Here is a 19409-nt window from a genome sequence, read left to right as displayed (position 1 = left end):
AATTTGTTTTTCTGTAAAGTAGGATAATACCAGTGCCTCGTCCTCATTTTTTGGTTTGTTTTTTTTGAGAAATGAAAAATGAAGTGACTCGCACAGTATATGTTGTAAATGCTCAACAAATGGCAGCTGTCAGCCCTCAGATTACTTCATTGAAAGGGTGTTCCAACTTCTAGAATATAGAGTTCTGGACTCAAGAATATGGCCAGCATGCTCGCCAGCAGAGGGTATAATGATGTCCCAGGGACCCTAATTCTACCTTTTCCCAGATAAACTGCCAGAGATTTGGTGCAAGGAAGAGTCAAGCCAAGTCATCCTTTCTACTTGAGATAGTACAATTACATCCATGATCTGAGAATAGATCTACTGTCTAAAGAACTACCTGGAACTGTCCTGCATCAACTCTGTGTGGACGCTGAAGAAAACTTCAGTATTAAAAGTACTGGGCAAAATATAATGGAAATATAAGAATATGACCAGTAAACGTGTCTAGACTCACATCAGCAGCACTATTAGTGAATATTTATTGAACGTGTCTACATGCTACACCAGCATTAGACTAGGTGCCTGGGACACCTATTTATAAATAATTACCACAGAAGGTGATGTATTTATGTACATCAGGTCACAAAATGAGGCTGGGAAAGCGCTGTAGAGCCATGACTATGATGTAATTCTTAAAGGGTAAGCAGGAAGTTATCAGACAGGATAGCAGTTTGGCCAGGGGCTTCCCCAGTCCACAGAAAAATATGTGCAGAAGTGCCTTCAGTGAAGACCTTAGGGAGCCTTTCCAGTGATATTAAAATGACCTACCAAGTGTTCGCCATCAGAGTGGCATTGTGCATAACAATTCACCCACACACCGCCAAGAGATCTCAAAACACTTAGGACCCATGTGGCTTCCACTCTTTCATTCAAATGAAACGGCCAGACCTGGACACATTTTGCCTTGTTTGAACTCACAAACCACAGAAAAAGAGTGCTGGAATTGTGGCTCCCAATGGCCTGTTTCGTTATTCTCTTTATGGTCTTCTTAATCGCACCAGTGGGGAATGAGTTGACTGCCCAGCTTGAGGGCTCCTTGCTGCAAAGTGACACAAAAAACTAACAGCTCCCCAAGCAGCTGAAATCTACAGAACCTACTGTAGATCTTTGAGTAGAAAGTTTAGCAGGAGAAAAGTGTGTTTTTTAATGAGCCATTTGTGGCTCAGGTCCTGGCCTGAATGGCACTCTTTATTTATGGACTATGTGTAGCTGCTACTTTTCTGGCCCCTGTAGGGTTAAGCCCAGGTAAGACCAGCCCATATCAGGAGAGTTACTTTCTTAAGTGGAAAGTACGGATTTGTTTGAATAAGGAGTTAAATTGACCCCCAGCGTACTACCCGTTTTTGTAAAAGCACCATGCCCATCCCATCCCTCTCCTCCCCACACACTCATTCCCTGCCTCCTTGGGATTCATTAGAAGCGATTACTGCCACACTGAAGCAAGCCCTAGGGTTGTGCCAAGTTGCTCTCATCCTTGACCACCTATTGCCGAAATCGCCCAAACCCCATGTCATTTGCCTTCGATATTATGCTTAGCCTCATGTTGTTCAGTATATCCCCTCATTTGCTTCAAACTCTGATTCCCTCCCTACTCCTCAAACCTTTCCATTATACATTCTAGAATCTTACAACTGCCAACATCCTCCCCTAAATCTCCTTATCTGAAACATGGTTACCTCCTGAAGACACCACTTCTAGCAACCCTGCCAAGGATGGCTGTTTTCCCTTTCCACAACCTGCATGTCATCAACCTGAAGGAGAACTAGGTCTTACTTTGCTCTCTGATGCTACTTCCACACCTAATATCCTTCTACCTCCCTAATAACCTCTGTGGAGTACATGTCACATGCCCAAATGTTTTAGCACCTATTGAACTGTTCCTAGTTATTTTTTTTCCCCCGGAGCCACTACTTATATGCCACCCACCAATGTGGCCACTCAGCTCTTTTTCACTTCTGAAAATCTTGATCTCTCTCTGCCCCAAACGTCCACCATCCACGTCCACAGTTTCCCTTTTACTGTGCCATTACCAGTAACTGCACCATCACTGAAACTTCCATGTTAAGCACTCACAGTCTCATCATCACCTATGCCCTTCCTAGATCACTCCCTTAACACCACCACTCCAACTCTTAAATACTCCCAAATCGTTGATCAGCCATTGACTTCGCTAAGTTTTCACTGGCTGTCATCTTCTCATACCATTGCTTCTTCCCTCCCTGAAGTTTTCCATGCTCATCTTCTGTGGTTCTGTGGTTCCTCATCATAATTCTCTTTTCCTCATTCTTAAATCCCTTCATGTCCTTTTCTACCATGTACTCATCTGGGAACGAAAAACACCTAACCCAACTCTGGCCAAATCCAATTCTTGCTTATTCCTAACCCGCACCTGAGAAACTAATTATGGTTGAAGAGCAATAGACCGCCATGTTGACTTGCCTCACCTTATATGTATAATAAATACGGTTCACATGGCTCTCATCACTGCCTAGTAACTTAACTTCACTCTTCTCAAGGTCTGTTTCATATTTCTCAAACCGCCATAAGCTCTTCCCCTCCTCATTCTCAGCTAGTAACATTACTTATATAACCTTACAGATAACCTGTTTGTTTTTAATGTTTATTTATTTATTTTGAGAGGGGGGGTGGGAAGGAGGGACAGAGAGAGGGGGACAGGAGGTACCGAGAGAGGGGGTGAGAGAGAATCCCAAGCAGGCTCCACACTCAGTGCAGAGCCCAATGCAGAACTCAGTCTCACCATGCTGAGATCATGACCTGAGCCAAAATCAAAAGTCAGATACTTAACTGACTGAGCCACTCAACTATCTTCATGCAACCTATAGACACCACCTTACCTCTTGCTACAATGACTGGGCCACCTGCTCCAACCAAGCCAACTTCTCCTCTCATATGCATCCCTCTGGGCTTTTCAAGCACATCACTCCTTCAAATAAATACTCTTTCTCTCATTTGCTCTTTATATATTAGTCTCATCAACATATACCCATGCTATAAAAACTTCTTTGAAAAATTCTCTCATCTCATATTTATGTCTAATTTCTGCATAATTCTTCTGCTTCACTTTCTGGGAAAAAAGTATTGAATTTTCTCTACCTATTTATAATTACTTTCCACGTTCTCTTAAACCCACTGGAGTCAGGTTTTCTTAATACTGTTGAGAACATGCTCTAGTAAAGGTCAGCAATGACCTCACAAAATCAAGTCCACTTGTAAATCTTCGGCCCCCATCTTATTCAGGCACTCAGTAGCATTGCCCCAGTTTGTTCTTCCCTCATTTTTTAAACACCTTTATTTAACTTCCAGGATAACACTTTCCTGGTTTTTACATCACTGGATATTCCTTAGGATACACAACTGTTTATTGACTTCTATATGTTGGAGCAAGAGATGCCCTCATCCTTGGACTTCCTTATCTACACTCAGTTTCTTGGTGGTCTATACAGTTTTGTGGCTTTAAATAATATGCAAAAGCTGATTATGCTCAGATTTAAAAAAAAATTAATGTTTAGTTTTGAGAGAGAGAGAGAGAGTAAGCAGGGGAGGGGCAGAGAGAGAGGGAGACACAGAATCTGAAGCAGGGTCCAGGCTCTGAGCTGTCAGCACAGAGCCCAACATGGGGTTTGAACTCATGAACCATGAGATCATGACCTGAGCTGAAGCCGGACACTTAGCCAACTGAGCCACCCAGGCACCCTTGATTATGCTCAGATTTATGTTTCAGCTGAACCTCTTCCCTTACTTTAGCCTTGTAGATACTCCTGCTACTTCACTAGGATATCTAATAAATATCTCCAACTGACATTTCCAAGTTATGATTTTCTTACCAGATATGCTCCTAACTCATTATCTACCATTTCAATCAACCACATCATAATTTACTTCATGATTTAGATTTTTAAAAAGTCTGCCTTTTTTAAAAAATCCCAATCCATTTCTTTCATATCACATATCAGCCTATCAGCAAATTTTGTCAATTCTGCCTTCATGATATATCCTTAGTTATTTCCTGAATCAACCTCTTCTCTGTCCCTCCCTTCTCTAGTCCAAGGCCCATCATGTCTTTTTTGTACCTACAAAAGTCTCTTTGTTTCCATTCTTATCTTTCTTCTCAAACTCCTCTCCCTACTCAGCAGCCAGAGAGATCCTTTAAAAAAAAAGAAAATTTAGATTATATCATTTCCCTGCTCAAATCTATCCATCAATTTCCTATATTTAGAATTAAGCCCCAAGATCTTGCCATGCTCTGACCCCTGCCTACCTCTTCAGTTTCACTTATGATCACACCTTCTTTTGTACATTCTGCTTCATGCATAAGCCTTTTTGTCATCCCTTATACATATGAACAAGCTCTTATTCCAAGGCCTTTGCACTTGTTTTTGTGTCAGATACTAATATGCCTCACACTCCCACCTTCTTTGGGTCTCTGCTCAAATATCACCTTTTTGAAGAGGGCTTCCTTGACCATCTCATCTAAATAGCATCTTTTACCATGTATTATCCTTTTATTTAAAAATATTTATTTATTTTTAAGAGAGTGAGCAAGCATGAGTGGGGGAGGGGCAAAGAGAGAGGGACACAGAGAATCCCAAGCAGGCTCTGCACTGTCAGCCTAGAGCCCAACACGGGGCTCAAACTGTGAGATCATGACTGTGAGATCATGACTGTGAGATCATGACTTGAGCCAAAATCAAGAGTCAGATGCTCAACTGACTGAGCCACCCAGGTGCCCCATCATACCTTATCCTTTTAACCTTCTTTGGTTTCTTAATGCTTTCTACTACCTTATCCCCCCATTAGCATGTAGACTACATGAAGGCAGGAAGGTTGCTCAAATGCAGCACAACTGTGTGCCAAGAACATTCTTTGGGAGACTGAAGTGCTCAATCAATATCTGTGACACAAATCAGTGAGTGAACGTTCAGAGCTCAATGTTAAATTTCTGGTTTAGATATTCAGGGATGTTCTGAGTTGGAATTTTTAATAGGAAATTGTGACTAAATTCTCTCATAAGTCATTTTAGGGCTCCAGTCATTATCCACTGACCGAGCAAATCTCAGAGATTTGGCTTCATTGATACTATGGCTGCAGAGAGACTCCAGTATCTGTTGTGATGTCATTTGCTGATTTGGAGATTTGGGGGCCAGAAATGAGCTTCAAGCTCAGCCTCCTAGATTACTTGCCCTTAGAAGAAACTGTATCAAAATAAACCTCATGTGATGCAGAAAAAAACATCATGCTGCTTTTTGGTTTTGTTTGTTCGTTTTTTAGCTTCTGAAACTTTTATATTTTTCAAGATACCAACATCATAAGTCATAGATAAGGTCTCAGGGTGTCATCACATTTCTCCCTTTTTCCAGAGACTGACATTTGTTTAAAACACCAAAAGATAGCAGTCTGCCTTTCAATTAAAGGAACAAAAGTGCAGATATACATATTTGCTCACTGAGTTAGCACAGGTATACTTGTATTTTTATCTCTATGTATTTTTCAAAAATGTGTTGTAAAAATGGTTTCATCTCCTGTAATGTCATGGAAAATATCCAAAATTCTCTTTTGCTGATTTATTTAGACACAATGATGACATTGAAAGAAGCAGATTTCTTGTTTCATTGCTTTAAGGGAATGAGACAAATGGGCTCATTCAAGTCACACCACTAATTTCAACACATTGCTGTTTTAAAAGAAAGTAAACAAATGACATAAAAATAGTTTGCTTTGATCACTGATTTTTACATTGAAAGATGTATTTACTCTGAAATTGTGAGGATAAAGACTATGCCGTATTTGTCTCCTACCTAGGACACATAGATGTGCCATAAGTGTTTTTGGAGTGAATGAAGGTACTACTCGAAACTTTAGCTCCGAAATTAAAATAGATATTCAGAGCTGTTTTCTTAGAGCTTAATTGGCACCAAATCCAAGTGTGCAATGTATTAATATTAAGGAAGAAGCAATAGCTTTTGAAAGCCTTACTTTTATAAAAGAAATACTTCAATATTTCTAGTTCCCTTAGTCCATCTAAAATGTTATTTGGGTCAGGGGCACCTGGGTGGCTCAGTTGGTTGAGCGCCTGACTTCGGCTCAGGTCATGATCTCTGAGTTCATGAGTTCAAGCCCCGTGTCAGGCTCTGTGCTGACAGTTCAGAGCCTGGAGCCTGCTTGCTACCCCGCTCATGCTCTGTCTCCCTCTTTCTCTCTGTCTCTCAAAAATGAATAAACGTTAAAAAAAATTTTAATATTATTTGGGTCATAAAAATTGATTTTGTGCTTAATCGTTCATAGAAATATTTTCACCAATGTGAATGGAGAAGAACCAATTATGTGTGAGACACTTTTCTAGGCAAAGTATGGAACATTTTTAAGATGAGTGACATTTTGCACCTGCTTTTGAGTTGAAAACAGTCTAGACTGCTGGGTAAACAGAAAGATTTCAGACAAAATCCAGGGAAGGTCAGTGACAAGGAGGTGAAGTCACCCACTCCATGGAGTGATATTTGATCCTTTGAAATTACATTTCAGACTTATTTTATGTTGGCTTTTACACCAGAATAAGCATGACTTTTAAGCAAGAAATATGTGACATAAAAAGGGTGGGAAGTCCCAAACGGGCATTTGAATCTTGTTTGTGTATATGTCATCACGTTTTATGTGTTTGACAAGTGTCCATTTCCACAGCTTGATTTCAGTAACTAACACAGGACACACTTCTGTAAAAGGTTGAGCAGATGGAATTCAGTCTGGAGCTGAGAGAAATAACTTGTCCCGTGCAGTGGTCCCCGACATAATGTGAACTGAGATAGTGGGATTTTCATTGTGCTTCACTAATTGCGAATGTCTTCCAGGCATGCCTTTCAAACCCTTGGGGGAAAGGCATGCTGCAGGTATGAATCACCATCCTGATGAACTAATATTGAAAACCACTACCTTGTGTAAAACCCAGCGCAGTTATTGAGCAAACAGAACCATCTTTCTAGGTCATTACATAAATAGCTTCAAAACAGATGATTTTCAAGAGTCCTTTCTTCTCGATGCAAAGCAGGTCAAATTACCCAAATATTTGGTAACCTTTTATGGTACCTAGTATGCACCAATAACTTCTTCTGACCCTTTCTCTCCATGAGCAATCTACTGGAATGCAATTTCCCTCCTTAATATTGCAGGGATTTTCAGGTACCTGTACCTCACCATTTTAAAACTTACTTTTGTATTAAGAGGGTAAAGATTTATGGTTTAAATATGAAATAGAAGCTATGCCAGAGGTGCAAAAGGCATTTGGCATGTGTTTTCCTTATAAATAAAAGGATAAATTGTGCCAACCCAAAAAAATAAATATGTTTATCTTCCAGGTTTTCTAATAGTGAATTGGTTAAATAAAATGTTTTATTTACAGAAATAGAAAGACCATTCATTGACATTTTCAAACACTTCCAGCTAAATTAACAGATTCAGTGACTTTCGTATCAAGCCACAAACTCTTATTATTATTTTTTTTAGTTCACCAAGGAGTTTGAGATATTAGGGTTGCCTACCATATGGACAAAAAACCTGCTTACCTTCTCTCTTGGGTAATAATTAAACTGATTAGGAATTCTGATAAATTAACTTAAGGATATTTAATCCTGTTCTACTCATCTCATCCTCACAGAAAATGATTTTCCCCCTTCATTAATGTTATGCCTTAAAAGAAACTTACTGAATTTCAGATATACAACTAATATCTGCAGACAGAAATAAAGGTCATTTTTAGAAGAAACCAGTCTCAAATGAAACACAGCCTTCTACGTGGTCACATACACATTACATGCTCTTTACCCATAGTGAGAAGGTGGGTCATTCCTCATTTCTTATTTATTCCCTGGCACAATCAGACCACACAATGAAACCATGTGAGATGCTTCAGAGCTCCTGTCAGGACATGAAACCCAAGACAACGAGCAGCACAAGAATGATTTTCAACAGGCAAACTCCGACAAAGTCTGGATTTGATTTGGTTTTATGTTAAGGGAAGCAGATTTGCTCTGGTTTTTAATAGTTCATAAGAAACAGAAATCACAATGTGTTGATTCAGCATCCACCTACAAAGAGTCCAAGAAAGCCAAAGTTCTCCCCACTCACCCTCTTGTTCCACCGACATTTTGAAGATAAAGGGCATAAATAGAAATGAAAAAGAGTGAGAAGGAACACAGATATGATTTAAATAATTTAAAATCCTTATTAAACATCACTGAGATTGCATTTGATCCATCAGGCTGACTTTTAGTTCTCACACTAAGACCTTGCAAAGAAACTGGACATGCATGGTTGTGCCTTCCAGGGTTGACCTAGAGCTATAAGGGTGAGGTGTATATGAATGTGGGTGTGCTTTAAGTCCATTTTATAAACACTGACACAGCACAATTCTTATCATTGGTAATAGTCTCTTGAGTCCAATCATGCAGAATAACAGGCATGTGCAAGTTAGGTCTTGTTGCGAGATAGACATGGCAAGGTGAACAGTTTAATGCTAGACAAGGGTTGGGAGTTTTTTTAAGAATATACTGGCCATTGGTCCCACATAATCAAAAGTTAGATATACAGGAGTCCACTTACAAACAGAGGCCTTCCGTTTCCGCCTGACTGACCAAGGAAATGGGTCAAAATGAACCATTTCAGACAAAGAACTGTCTAAGTGCCAAAAGAAGTCACAAATCTTATATTTCACATGGAAAATAACTAATATAACTATTTACACTGTAACTTGCTTGTTGTTTTTACAGAAAGGAGTATTCCTGCTTGGTTTAATTTTACCTGTAGAAAATGTAGGACTCACAAGTAAAATGTTGGGGGAGGTTGTGGGCAGGGAGAGGGGTCCCTCTTCAGACCCAAAGTGATTGGGATCAAAGATTATGGGGACAATATTATTCCTTTCTCTGAGCTTTAGAAGATAAATTTTTCAGCAAAGCTATCTGACAACATTCTTTACAGAGCATAATGCTTTTAAGATTTAGATTGTCATATGTTAAGAGAATTAAAAAGAAGTAGACTTTGTAGAATTTAGATTTTGCATGAATATTTAAAATTTAAAAGTCAGTTTTGCTTATTTTTCCCTTAGCAGGTCATTAAAGGATTGATGTATTCTTACCTATTCCACTTATTCCCTTTGTCAAGGCTTATTTTATGATTTACCAGTCAGCTGCTATCAGTATCCTTATATATCATTTTCTGATAATGGTAACAGTTTGAAAAGAAAAAACCCAAAAAGCTATTACCTCCTCGGCCCTCAATTAAATAGCTGACTCCAATTGGAGGGAATTGGCCTGGTCCTGGTCCACCCCTAGTATACATTCCTACAAAGCTCCGTCATCAGATTCTTGAAGATGCAAGATTATTAGCAGTTCTTATTTCACAAGAATAAATTTGGTTGTAAGGCCAATGCATCTCTTTTTTAAAAATGAACACACTGACTGAAAAATGAATCTATCAGAGTGGTATGGTTTTGCCACTCTCTCCCAACAATTTAATTCCTCCTGCACGTGGGTATCCAGCTCTCCCTCTAACAAAATCCTACAAAATATTTCATTAAGGGTCACTGCGAAACCATCAGCCCTATAGGAAGTGACAGAAGGTTAGGCCTCTCAGACTGCCAACCTCATATCCAAAATGAACCCCAACCACAGACAGGACTTTCACTTCTCCCAGGAATATAGTCCAGCGGACTTGACACTTCCTTGTGTGAAAAGCAAGAAAGTCCTTTGGAATTAACAGGTGACTACACAGGAAACATTTGTTTTTGTTTTTGTTTTTGTTTTTGTTTTTGCTTTTAAAGAAAATACTCAATGCAGAACATAATACATTCTGAAAATTTGATAGTAACAGAATCACCTCCTGAAGGTATTATAATAAAGTAGACCCAAGATGGTGAATGTTGAGCTTTTGAAATGAAAATTCTCTTTATTCTCCTATGACCTATCTTGTTTTGATAACCTAGTAAAACTAATCTTATAAGCACTCAAGAAGCCAAACTCTTAGCTGTGTTTGTACAGATATTTCAATCAGAGGGATTTGTTCCATTTTTTCTTGTCCATAAGGGATACCTGGTAAAGGTGATCAGCTCCCAAGAGCCATATAACAGGAGAGATCAAACTAGCGGAGTTTAGGGAAGGCAAGCAATACCAAGGGAGTATTAGCCTGATTCTGGTTTGGTTTAATCTGAGTAAAAAAAAAATCACTTCTGCACACCCAAGAGATCGTCCAACTGTCATGCACTTCTAAGATGCTGGCTGGAGATTTCCTTCTGTCTTTTGATGCCATTTTGTGGCTGAGATTATGCTTGCGACAGTTGCCTGTTCCCTGCACTTAATCACATGTGCTAGAAAGTCAAGCACAGAGAGAGAGGACACAGGTGCAACAAAAGAAAAATCCAGAAAAAGGGGGTAAGTAAAGAAGAAAGGATACAGAGAAGTTGTTTGTGTTTTTTTTTTAAAGTGGGGAGTGGGAAGTGACAGAAGGAAAAGTGAGAGAACCCATGTGAATGCGGAGGTATTTGTAAAATCAAGTTGTCTGCAATTTTAATCAAAAAGAATGGCAGCAAGAGAAAGAAGCTGGGCCACTTTTATTCCAGGGGACAAGCTGCACAGGCTGGGTTTTTTTCTCCCCATTTTAAACAAATGACCTGTTGTCATGAATCCTATTGTGAAGCAATCCCATTAATGGCAGCATTGCTCACATGGTGATGGTGGGGGTTGGCTCTATTGCTTGAAAGAGACAAAGCTTCCCCATTGTTGTATTTAAGGCAATTTTCAGAGCACTAGCATTCTTGTTTGCTCTATTTTTGAAGGGATTCCATTTGCCAGTCATATCCCACTCATCAACCGTCCATTTCATGTGTTTCACTTCTTCTTCAGGTGAAATACCACCACATTGGTGAGCACCAAAACGGTCAGAGTGCAAATAACTGTGATGGGTACTTCACCAAAGTGAGTAAGAAGGGAAGCCTCCACCTGGTCCCTATTATTGCTAAGAAGTCACCCTGGTATCGCCTTGTATATAACCAAGATGTTTCACAGTGCCTTCTTAAGTGCTCGGGAAAGCACTTTCATTTGATTTGAGCTAAATTCAGGTGATTTTGCTAAACATTGACACATACGCTTCATGGCTTTTAAGACAAACTCATATTGCTAAAGCTATTTAGCAGCAGTAACTTATGGGAAGAGTTATTGCTGTCACATCAACTGCAGTACAAAACTCAGATTATCAGCCCTTCTTGAATTGTTCAAATTTATGAAAATAAATAAACATGGAACATCAGCCATATTAAGGAGTCAGGGAAACCCCTGAGGAATAGTAACGTCTGTGGAAATGTTTTCAAATGCTGACCTGAGGATCACCCCGTGTTTTGGGTTTGTTTTTAAGTTTAAGTAACTAACATTTCTTTTTATTCCAGAAGAGGAAAGTAACATTTTTTCTCAAAATAAAACCATGGCAGGGTATAAACCTGGAAAGTAGCACACTCATGGAAAACACAACCCACAATCTGAAAATAGTCTACGTAGGTTCATTTTCTGTTAAGTACATCATCCAGAGGCAATTCCACTTCGTTCCAGGGAGGGGTTCTTACCATCAGATATGGACACAATAACCCTGACTCACCACCACTCTCTGCCACTCTCTGTCCAGATGTGACACATAATTTGTAAATGACAATGAGGTCTACTCTGTAAACTGTGGATGTCGGTGTCTCCAGAATATTATCTGGGTAATCTCTTTGCGGTGTTCCTCCACACTGAAATGCTACACTCTAGTCTCTCCTACAGGCTCAGTGTCAGAGAAAAGACCCTTAACTTTTTACCCCACCTTCCTTCTAAAAGCCAAACCATTTAGTACCTGGAAACTGTTACCCCCTCCCGCCCCCACACTGTACATAAGCATCACATATGTTCTTTCTACAAATTGGTATACAGGTGCCATTTAATCAGTTCAAATTTGGAAGCTACATCTTCAAGGGTCCGAGAGAGCTCACTCCCCCCATATTTTCCCCCTTTACATGTTTTCTTATAAGACATACAGCTTAATCAATTAACAAACTAAATAGCTTATATACTGGCAATATATTACAGATGGGTTTATGTCAGAGTAATAGATCACATGAAATGGACCATGTGGTACCCCAGTGCATGATGTCTTGGTAGAGCCCTGAGGACACTGACAGTAGCGTCTCTAAGTAGTGCTGTATGAATACAGACACATGCGGATCTGTATCTACATCCATCTGACTAGGCCAAAAGGAGCAGGTAGATGCAAGATAGAGACACACACATGCTGGATGGGGCCACTGCACACCTTGTCATGCCATTTGAAAGGGCAGTTACAGGTTGCTGGTTTTGCAGCCATTAAAATTACACTTTATGGAAAAGGCTTTTCTAATTGTATTTGAGTTGATTTCTGTAGTAAGCATCATTGGAGGAAGACCAAAGCAAGAGCAACTAGAAGTTAAATATACATTTAGCTTAGCTGCAATACAGAACTCTGGAGAAGAAGCAGGCTGAAAGATTTGTTTCAATTTTAGGCTTGGATTCTCTCCCTTGCCATTTTCTTATAGTTGCGTGTCTGTGTTTGTGTGTGCGCGTGAGTGTCTGCGTGTGTGTGTGTTCCATCGCATCATCTCCTGAAGAACGCTGGGTTTCGCAGGCAGGCGGCTAGTCACCTGCAACAACCCAGGGGTCCTGCTGAGGCTTCCAGGCTGCTGTCAGTGTCAGATGCCAGGGTCTGGTCGGTGGACATGGAGGAGATGTCATTGACAGACGAAGATGGAGGGAGACTCTCACTGCTGTTCACTGCTGCACCTGTGCTAAGAAAATGAAGACCAACATGACTAAATCTGGAACTAGACTCATTGTCACTCAGGATGCAGGCAGGGGCAAATACAAGAGGTGATGTTTAGTCCATCGTTCATTTGACAAGCCTTCATAGCACAACTAATCCAGGGCTCTGTATTTGATGGTGAAAATCAAAATGTAACAACGTAAGTCCCTGGTCACAAGTTATTCACTCGACCTTGGAACCCACCTGTAATGCTCTTAACAGAAAACAAAAACAAACAAACAAAAATACCCCACTGAAAACCCCAGTCACCCCTCCCACGTCCAATATTGTAATATAATTGGCCTGCGTGAAGCCAGTGCATTTGCATTTTTAAAGCTCCCATGATGCTGTGCTGTCAAAGGTTAAAGACCACTGTCCTATGGCAAAGGCAGATGAGGAAAACCTTTTAATAGAATGATCTCAACCTGGATCTTTTTAATGTAGGGCTTTAAAAAAAAACACATGTAAGAGTCCAATCCCAAAAATATGGGCTGAGGTGAAACCCAAAACTCAGAATTACTTGGAAGACTACAGCTCTTGAAAAATAAAGGAATATTAAGTAAATTTGTCATAGTCATTAAAGTGATCTCAAATTTAAAATCCATCCAGAAAAGCTAAGTGGGACTTTCAGTGAAAGTTACCATAGACATCATCATCATCATCATCAAAACACCACCATATACATACTACTAATAATAATAACAACAGAAGAAGCAGCAGCAGCAAAAGCACGCTTTTTGATTTTGTGTTTATGTTCCAGCAGGTTTGCTTACCTGGCAAACTACAAAACAAGAACTCTGAATTATTAAGTTAATTTGAAAAACGTATTTTATTTATCTGCTCAGTGGTGATATAAAAATTTTGAAACTCTGAGAAGAAGCGTGCTCATGATAATCACTCAGTAAATACTTGCTGAGCTATATCTTTGAGAACTACAAAGGAAACATGAGCAAGAGGCACTGCAAAATATAATGAAACCATTGGAAACAGTTTACTCTTTTTTCTTTATATATTCTTTTTGTGTGTGTGTGAGAGAAAGAGAGCACATGAGCAGGGGAGAGGGGGACAAATGGAGAAAGAAAAAAAGGGAGAGAGAGAGAGAGAGAGGGAGAGAGAGGGAGAATACCAAGCAGGCTCCATGCTAAGCAATAGATGCAGGGCTTGATCCCTCAACCCTGGGATCATGATCTGAGCCTAAATCAAAAGTCAGACGCTCAACTGACTGAGCCACCCAGGAGCCCCATGTATTCTTTATACTTAAGCAATATAGGTGGTAAAAACGCATGCTTTGTGAAATTGTTTGTTATTAAAAATATCTATAGTTTAAATCATCTAATAAAATTAAAGATGAAGAATTCTCATTAAAAATGTTATCAGAGCAAATTTATCTGAGCAAGGTACATTTGGTGAAAAATAACAAATCCAAAATAAGTTAAAATAGTGTTATCACAAAGATCTAATAGATCAGGAAAAAAATCAATGAAGAACATATATGACTCAACACCAAAAAAAAAAAAAAAAGAAAAAAACATCTGATTAAAAAATGGGCAGAGAACCTGAATAGACATTTTTCCAAAGAAAACATACAGATGACCAACAAACATATGAAAAGATGCTCAACATCAGTAATCATTAGGGAAATACAAATCAAAACTGCAAAGACATATCACCTCACACTTTGTGAGAACGACTAGGATAAAAAAGACAAGAAATAACAAGTGTTGATGAGAATGCAGAGAAAAACTAACCCTCACGCACTATTGATGGGAATATGAACTGGTACAGTGGCTTTAGAAAAAAGTATGGATATTCCTCAAAAAAATAAAAAAATAGAAATAACATATAATCCAGTAATGCCACTACTGGATATTTACCTAAAGAAAACAACACTAATTTGAAAAGACACATGCACCTCTATGTTTATTGCAGTATTATTTACAATACCCAAGATATGGAAGCAACCTAAGTGTCCATCAATAAACAAATGGATAAGAAAGATGTGGTATATATGTGTATATATATATATATATATATGTATGTATACATACAATGGAATTACACAGCCATTAAAAAGGATGAGATTGTGCCATTTGTGACAACATGGATGGACTTAGAGGGTATTATGTTAAGTGAAATAAGTCAAATTGAGAAAGACAAATACCATATGATTTCACATTATGTGGGATGTAAAAAGCAAAACAAGTGCACAAAGAAACAAAAAGCCAAATAAGACCTATAAACACAGAGAACAAACCGAAGGTTGCCAGAAGGGAGAGCAGTAGAAGGATCAGCAAATGGGTGAAGGGGAGTAGGAGATACAGCCTTCTAGTTGTGGAATGAGTAAGTCACGGGAATAAAAGGCACAGCATTGGGAACAGACTCAGTAGTATTGTAATAACATTGTAAGGTGACAGATGGGTAACAACACTGTAGCGAGAAGAGCATGAAGTATAGAGAAGTTGAATCACTATATTGTACACCTGAAACTACTATAACATTGTGTGTCAACTATACTCAAAATTAAAAAATAAATTTTTTAAGTCTGTGAAGTGGTGAGGCTAACACAATGTCTTTGCTCTTGGGGTAAACATTTCTTCTCTATGAAAAAAATGTGATTAAGATGTGACATTTTCTGGGATGCCTGGGTGACCCAATCGGTTAAGTGTCTGACTTTGGCTCAGGTCCCGATCTCACGGTTTGTGAGTTCGAGCCTCACTTCGGGCTCTGTGCTGACAGCTCAGAGCTTGGAGCCTGCTTTGGATTCTCTGTCTCCCTCTCTTTCTGCCTCTCCCCCACTCATGCTCTCTCTCTCAAAAATAAATAAACATTAAAAAAATTTTTTTAAAAAGATGTGACATTATGTGGAGAGGACACATACACATAAACTAAGAAAGATTATATGTATCTTATAAGTATTTAAATTTTTCATTTGTTGATTATAAACATATTTATACAAATTATGGGGGTTGTGAAACAACATAGAAAACAAAGAACATAACAATAGGCACTGATCCTCAAATAATAACTGTTAAACTTTGGGTATATTTCTTTCTAGTGTTTTTGCTATGAAGTTTCTCTAATCGTGATTATTTAATATATATTCTTTTGTATCCAGATATTTTTATATACAAAAAGCTTATGCATTTTCCATGTTCTTTAAACTCTTAGAAGTATGAATACCTCTTAATCTTGAACGTCTCGAGAATTTTAAGGCTCTTGTTAATATCTACCTATAAATAATTAACTCTCATTATCAGAACAATGTGTAATGTAAAGTTCCCTGGCTTCAATTTATTCCAATTTTACTTAATTGCATCCTTTAGAGGTATGATACAGAGCTACTCCATTTCTTCTCCTGACATATACTAGTAAATTTCATATACTAGCAGACAACTTTTGACTTCCTTACATAACTCAAATGCCCAGCTCTATCCTCCCCACTCCAGTCTGGATTAAATTATGCCAACACCAACACCCTCATGTGTTTTCATAAATGTTGGCCAGTAATAATTTAACATCACTATGACTGACTTCTCAGAATCTTCAATTTTCCACATCCATATTAAAGGGTAGAGATTAAAACTGGACACACACCTCCAATAAAGTCTCAATCGACTGTGGGCTGACAGAGTGAATGACTTTGTTCATAGTGTCCATTCATCTCCTGCGTGACATATCTCCTATACTACACACATAACTTTCAAATCATGATACTATCATTTAGATTTACTTTTAACTTAAAATATGAAATATTGCTCATATACCTTTTTGTAACAACTTTTTTGAGATGTAATTCACAAATTTAATTTGTACAGTTCAATCATTTTTAGGATATTCACAAATTTGTGCAACTGTCACCACAATCAATTCTGTGATGTTTTCATCACCCCAACAGGAAATCCGCACTCTGTTTCTTACCCACCAGCCATAAGCAATGACCAACCCACCTTCTGTCTAGAAAACTGCCTATTCTGGACACATCTTATAAATGGAATCATACAATATGTGAACTTTTGTGACTGGCTCCTTTCACATAGCACAGTGTTTTCAAGGTTCTTAATGCTGTAGCATATAGCAAAACTTCATTCCTTTTTAATGCTGAAATATATTCCATTGTATGGATATGTCACTTCTGTTTACCTATTGATTATTTGAAGGGCATTTGATAGACATTTAGGTTGTTTCCATTTTGGGCTATTATGAATAATGTTGTATGAACATTCACGTGCAAGTTTTTATTTCTAAACTTGAAGAGTGGAGTTGATGGGTCATAGAATAACTCCATGTTTAACATTTGAGGAACTGAAAAACTTTTTTAAATTGGCTATACCAGTTTACATTCCTACCAGAGGTGTATGAGGGTCCCAATTTCTCCTTATCCTCTCCAGTACTCCTCATTATCTTTTTTATTATAGCCATCTGGTGTATGTTAAATGGTATTTCATTGCATTGTGGTTTGATTTGTATTTGCTTAATGGCTAATGATGTTGGGTATCTTTACATGTGCTTGTTGGCCATTTGCATATCTTCTTTGGAGAAGTGTCTATTCAGATCCTCTGGCCATTTTTTAACTGTTATTTTCTTTTTTTTTTTAATGAGTTATAAGAGTTCTTTATGTATTCAGGGTACAAAGTCTTTTACTATATAAGATTTGCAAATGTTTTCCTCCTTTTCTATGGATTATCTTTTAATTTTCTTGATGGTATCTTTTGAAGCACACGTGTTTTTAATTTTGATGAAGTTGAATTTACCTATTTTTCCTTTTGCAACTGTGCTTTTAGGGTCATACCTAAGAAACCATTTCCTAACCCAATATCACAAAGATTTACTCCTATGTTTTCTTATAAGAGCTTTATAATTTTAGTTTTTACACTTAAGTCTGTGATCTATTTTGAATTTATTCTTATATTCTATATGAGGTAAGAGTCCACCTTCAATCTCTTGCATATGGATATCTAGTAGTCCTATCACCATTTATTGAAAAGGTAGTTCTTTGTCCATGGAGTTGTCTTAAAATCCTTGCTACAAATCAATTGACCATAAATGTAAGGGTTTATTTCTGGATTCTCAATTTTATTTAATTGATCTATATGTATACCTCAAGCAAATACCCCATTGTCATGAACACTGCAGTGTGTGATAAATTCTGAAATCAAGAAGTGTGAATCCTCCAACTTTTTTTTTTTTCAGGATTGTTTTGGCTATTCTGTATCCCCTGTATTTCCATGTGAATTTTAAGAACAGCCTATTTCAGCAAAGAAAAAGATAGCTGTGACTGTGATGAGTATATTTAATCTGTAGATCAATTTGGAGAGTATTGTCATCTTAACAATATTAAATCTTCTAATCAGTGAATGAATGGAATGTCTTTCCATTATTTAGGTATTTAATTTCTTTCAACAATGTTCTGCAGTTTTCAGAGTAAAAAATTTGCACTTCTTTTGTTAAATTTGTATTTTATTGTTTTTGATGTTATTGTAAATGGGATTGTTTTCTGTTCATTGTTAGTATATAGAAACACAAATGATTGAGTGAAGAAGTCTTGATGTCAATGGATTGGAGAACAAATGGTTCAAATGACGACATATACATCTCTTGAGTGTTATAATTAACCGAAATACCCAAGTTAATGAGGAAGATTTTTGTTATTGTGCTTTATTTAAGTTATGACAAAATAACTAGTTTGAAAATTTTTAAATAAAGTTTTGGCATAATACAAATCAAAAAGTATTTAAAAGTATCTCTACATAATAGTCCTGGTCTTCTCTTGAGATAGGGTTTTCTCCTCTCCTGGCTGGGGCTGGTTATATGGACATGTTTTGATTGTCACAGTTAAAGTTGAGTACTGATCAAACAAGGGTGAGATAGGACTTACCTGAGATGAGGCTCCCTTTTTTTTTTAATGTTTATTTTTGAGAGAGAGACAGAGTGTGAGTGGGGGAGGGGAAGAGAGCGAGAGGGAGACACAGAATCCCAAGCAGGCTCCAGGCTCCGAGCTGTCAGCACAGAGCCCGATGCGGGGCTCGAACTCACGAACCGCGAGATCATGACCTGAGCCAAAGTTGGACGCTTACTGACTGAGCCACCCAGGTGCCCCGAGGTTCCCTTTTAAGAACACAATTCGATGTTTACAAATAAACAGAAACCAACAACAATGTGTCAGCTAGAGAGATTACAAAGAACATTGAGGAAATTCCCACAGAAACACACAAACTGAAGTTAGCAGAACTGAAAGGAGTGTTTACTAAACTTTTTATATAAAAGGAATTACACTGCAGATTATGCTTCTAAAATACACAGCACTCCTACTATATCTGTTTTAATAATCAGAATATTGTCAACACACTTGTGGAACATTCTAGGTCTTATGCCATGTGAGCCATCTCACTATCATAGTTTTGCTACATGATTACCTCATGTTTGTTTCCCTTGCTTCTTTTTACTTCTTCATCATACTTCTTCATTTCTCCTATCTTCCTCAATCTCTAGTGTTCAGCACAGAGTAA

The 19409-nt window shown here is 38.1% G+C and overlaps 1 protein-coding gene across 19 annotated transcripts in view; it reads right to left on the bottom strand.

Moving 5' to 3' along the window:
- The window catches only part of MAPK10 (mitogen-activated protein kinase 10), a 568389-nt gene that overhangs the window by 22605 nt on the left and 526375 nt on the right, over positions 1-19409 (bottom strand). For 16 of the 19 annotated variants that reach the window (XR_006216882.1, XR_006216881.1, XR_006216889.1 and 13 more), the window contains 2 exons: positions 12746-12884; positions 4138-4207 (listed from right to left, as the gene is read on the bottom strand). Coding sequence is in view for 3 of the 19 variants with exons in the window: in XM_042984242.1 (XP_042840176.1) it covers positions 4186-4207; positions 12746-12884 (161 nt within the window). In the remaining 16 variants the exon portion in view is untranslated. Of the gene's footprint in view, positions 1-3717; positions 4208-12745; positions 12890-19409 lie in introns of those variants that run through there. The other 3 variants (XR_006216876.1, XM_042984241.1, XM_042984243.1) reach the window with 3 other exon arrangements.

The sequence above is a fragment of the Panthera tigris genome, chromosome B1 (assembly GCF_018350195.1).
Source record: "Panthera tigris isolate Pti1 chromosome B1, P.tigris_Pti1_mat1.1, whole genome shotgun sequence".
Lineage (NCBI taxonomy): Eukaryota > Metazoa > Chordata > Mammalia > Carnivora > Felidae > Panthera > Panthera tigris.
Note: the sequence above shows the minus strand (reverse complement) of the source record. Positions and strands in the feature narration are given on the sequence as shown.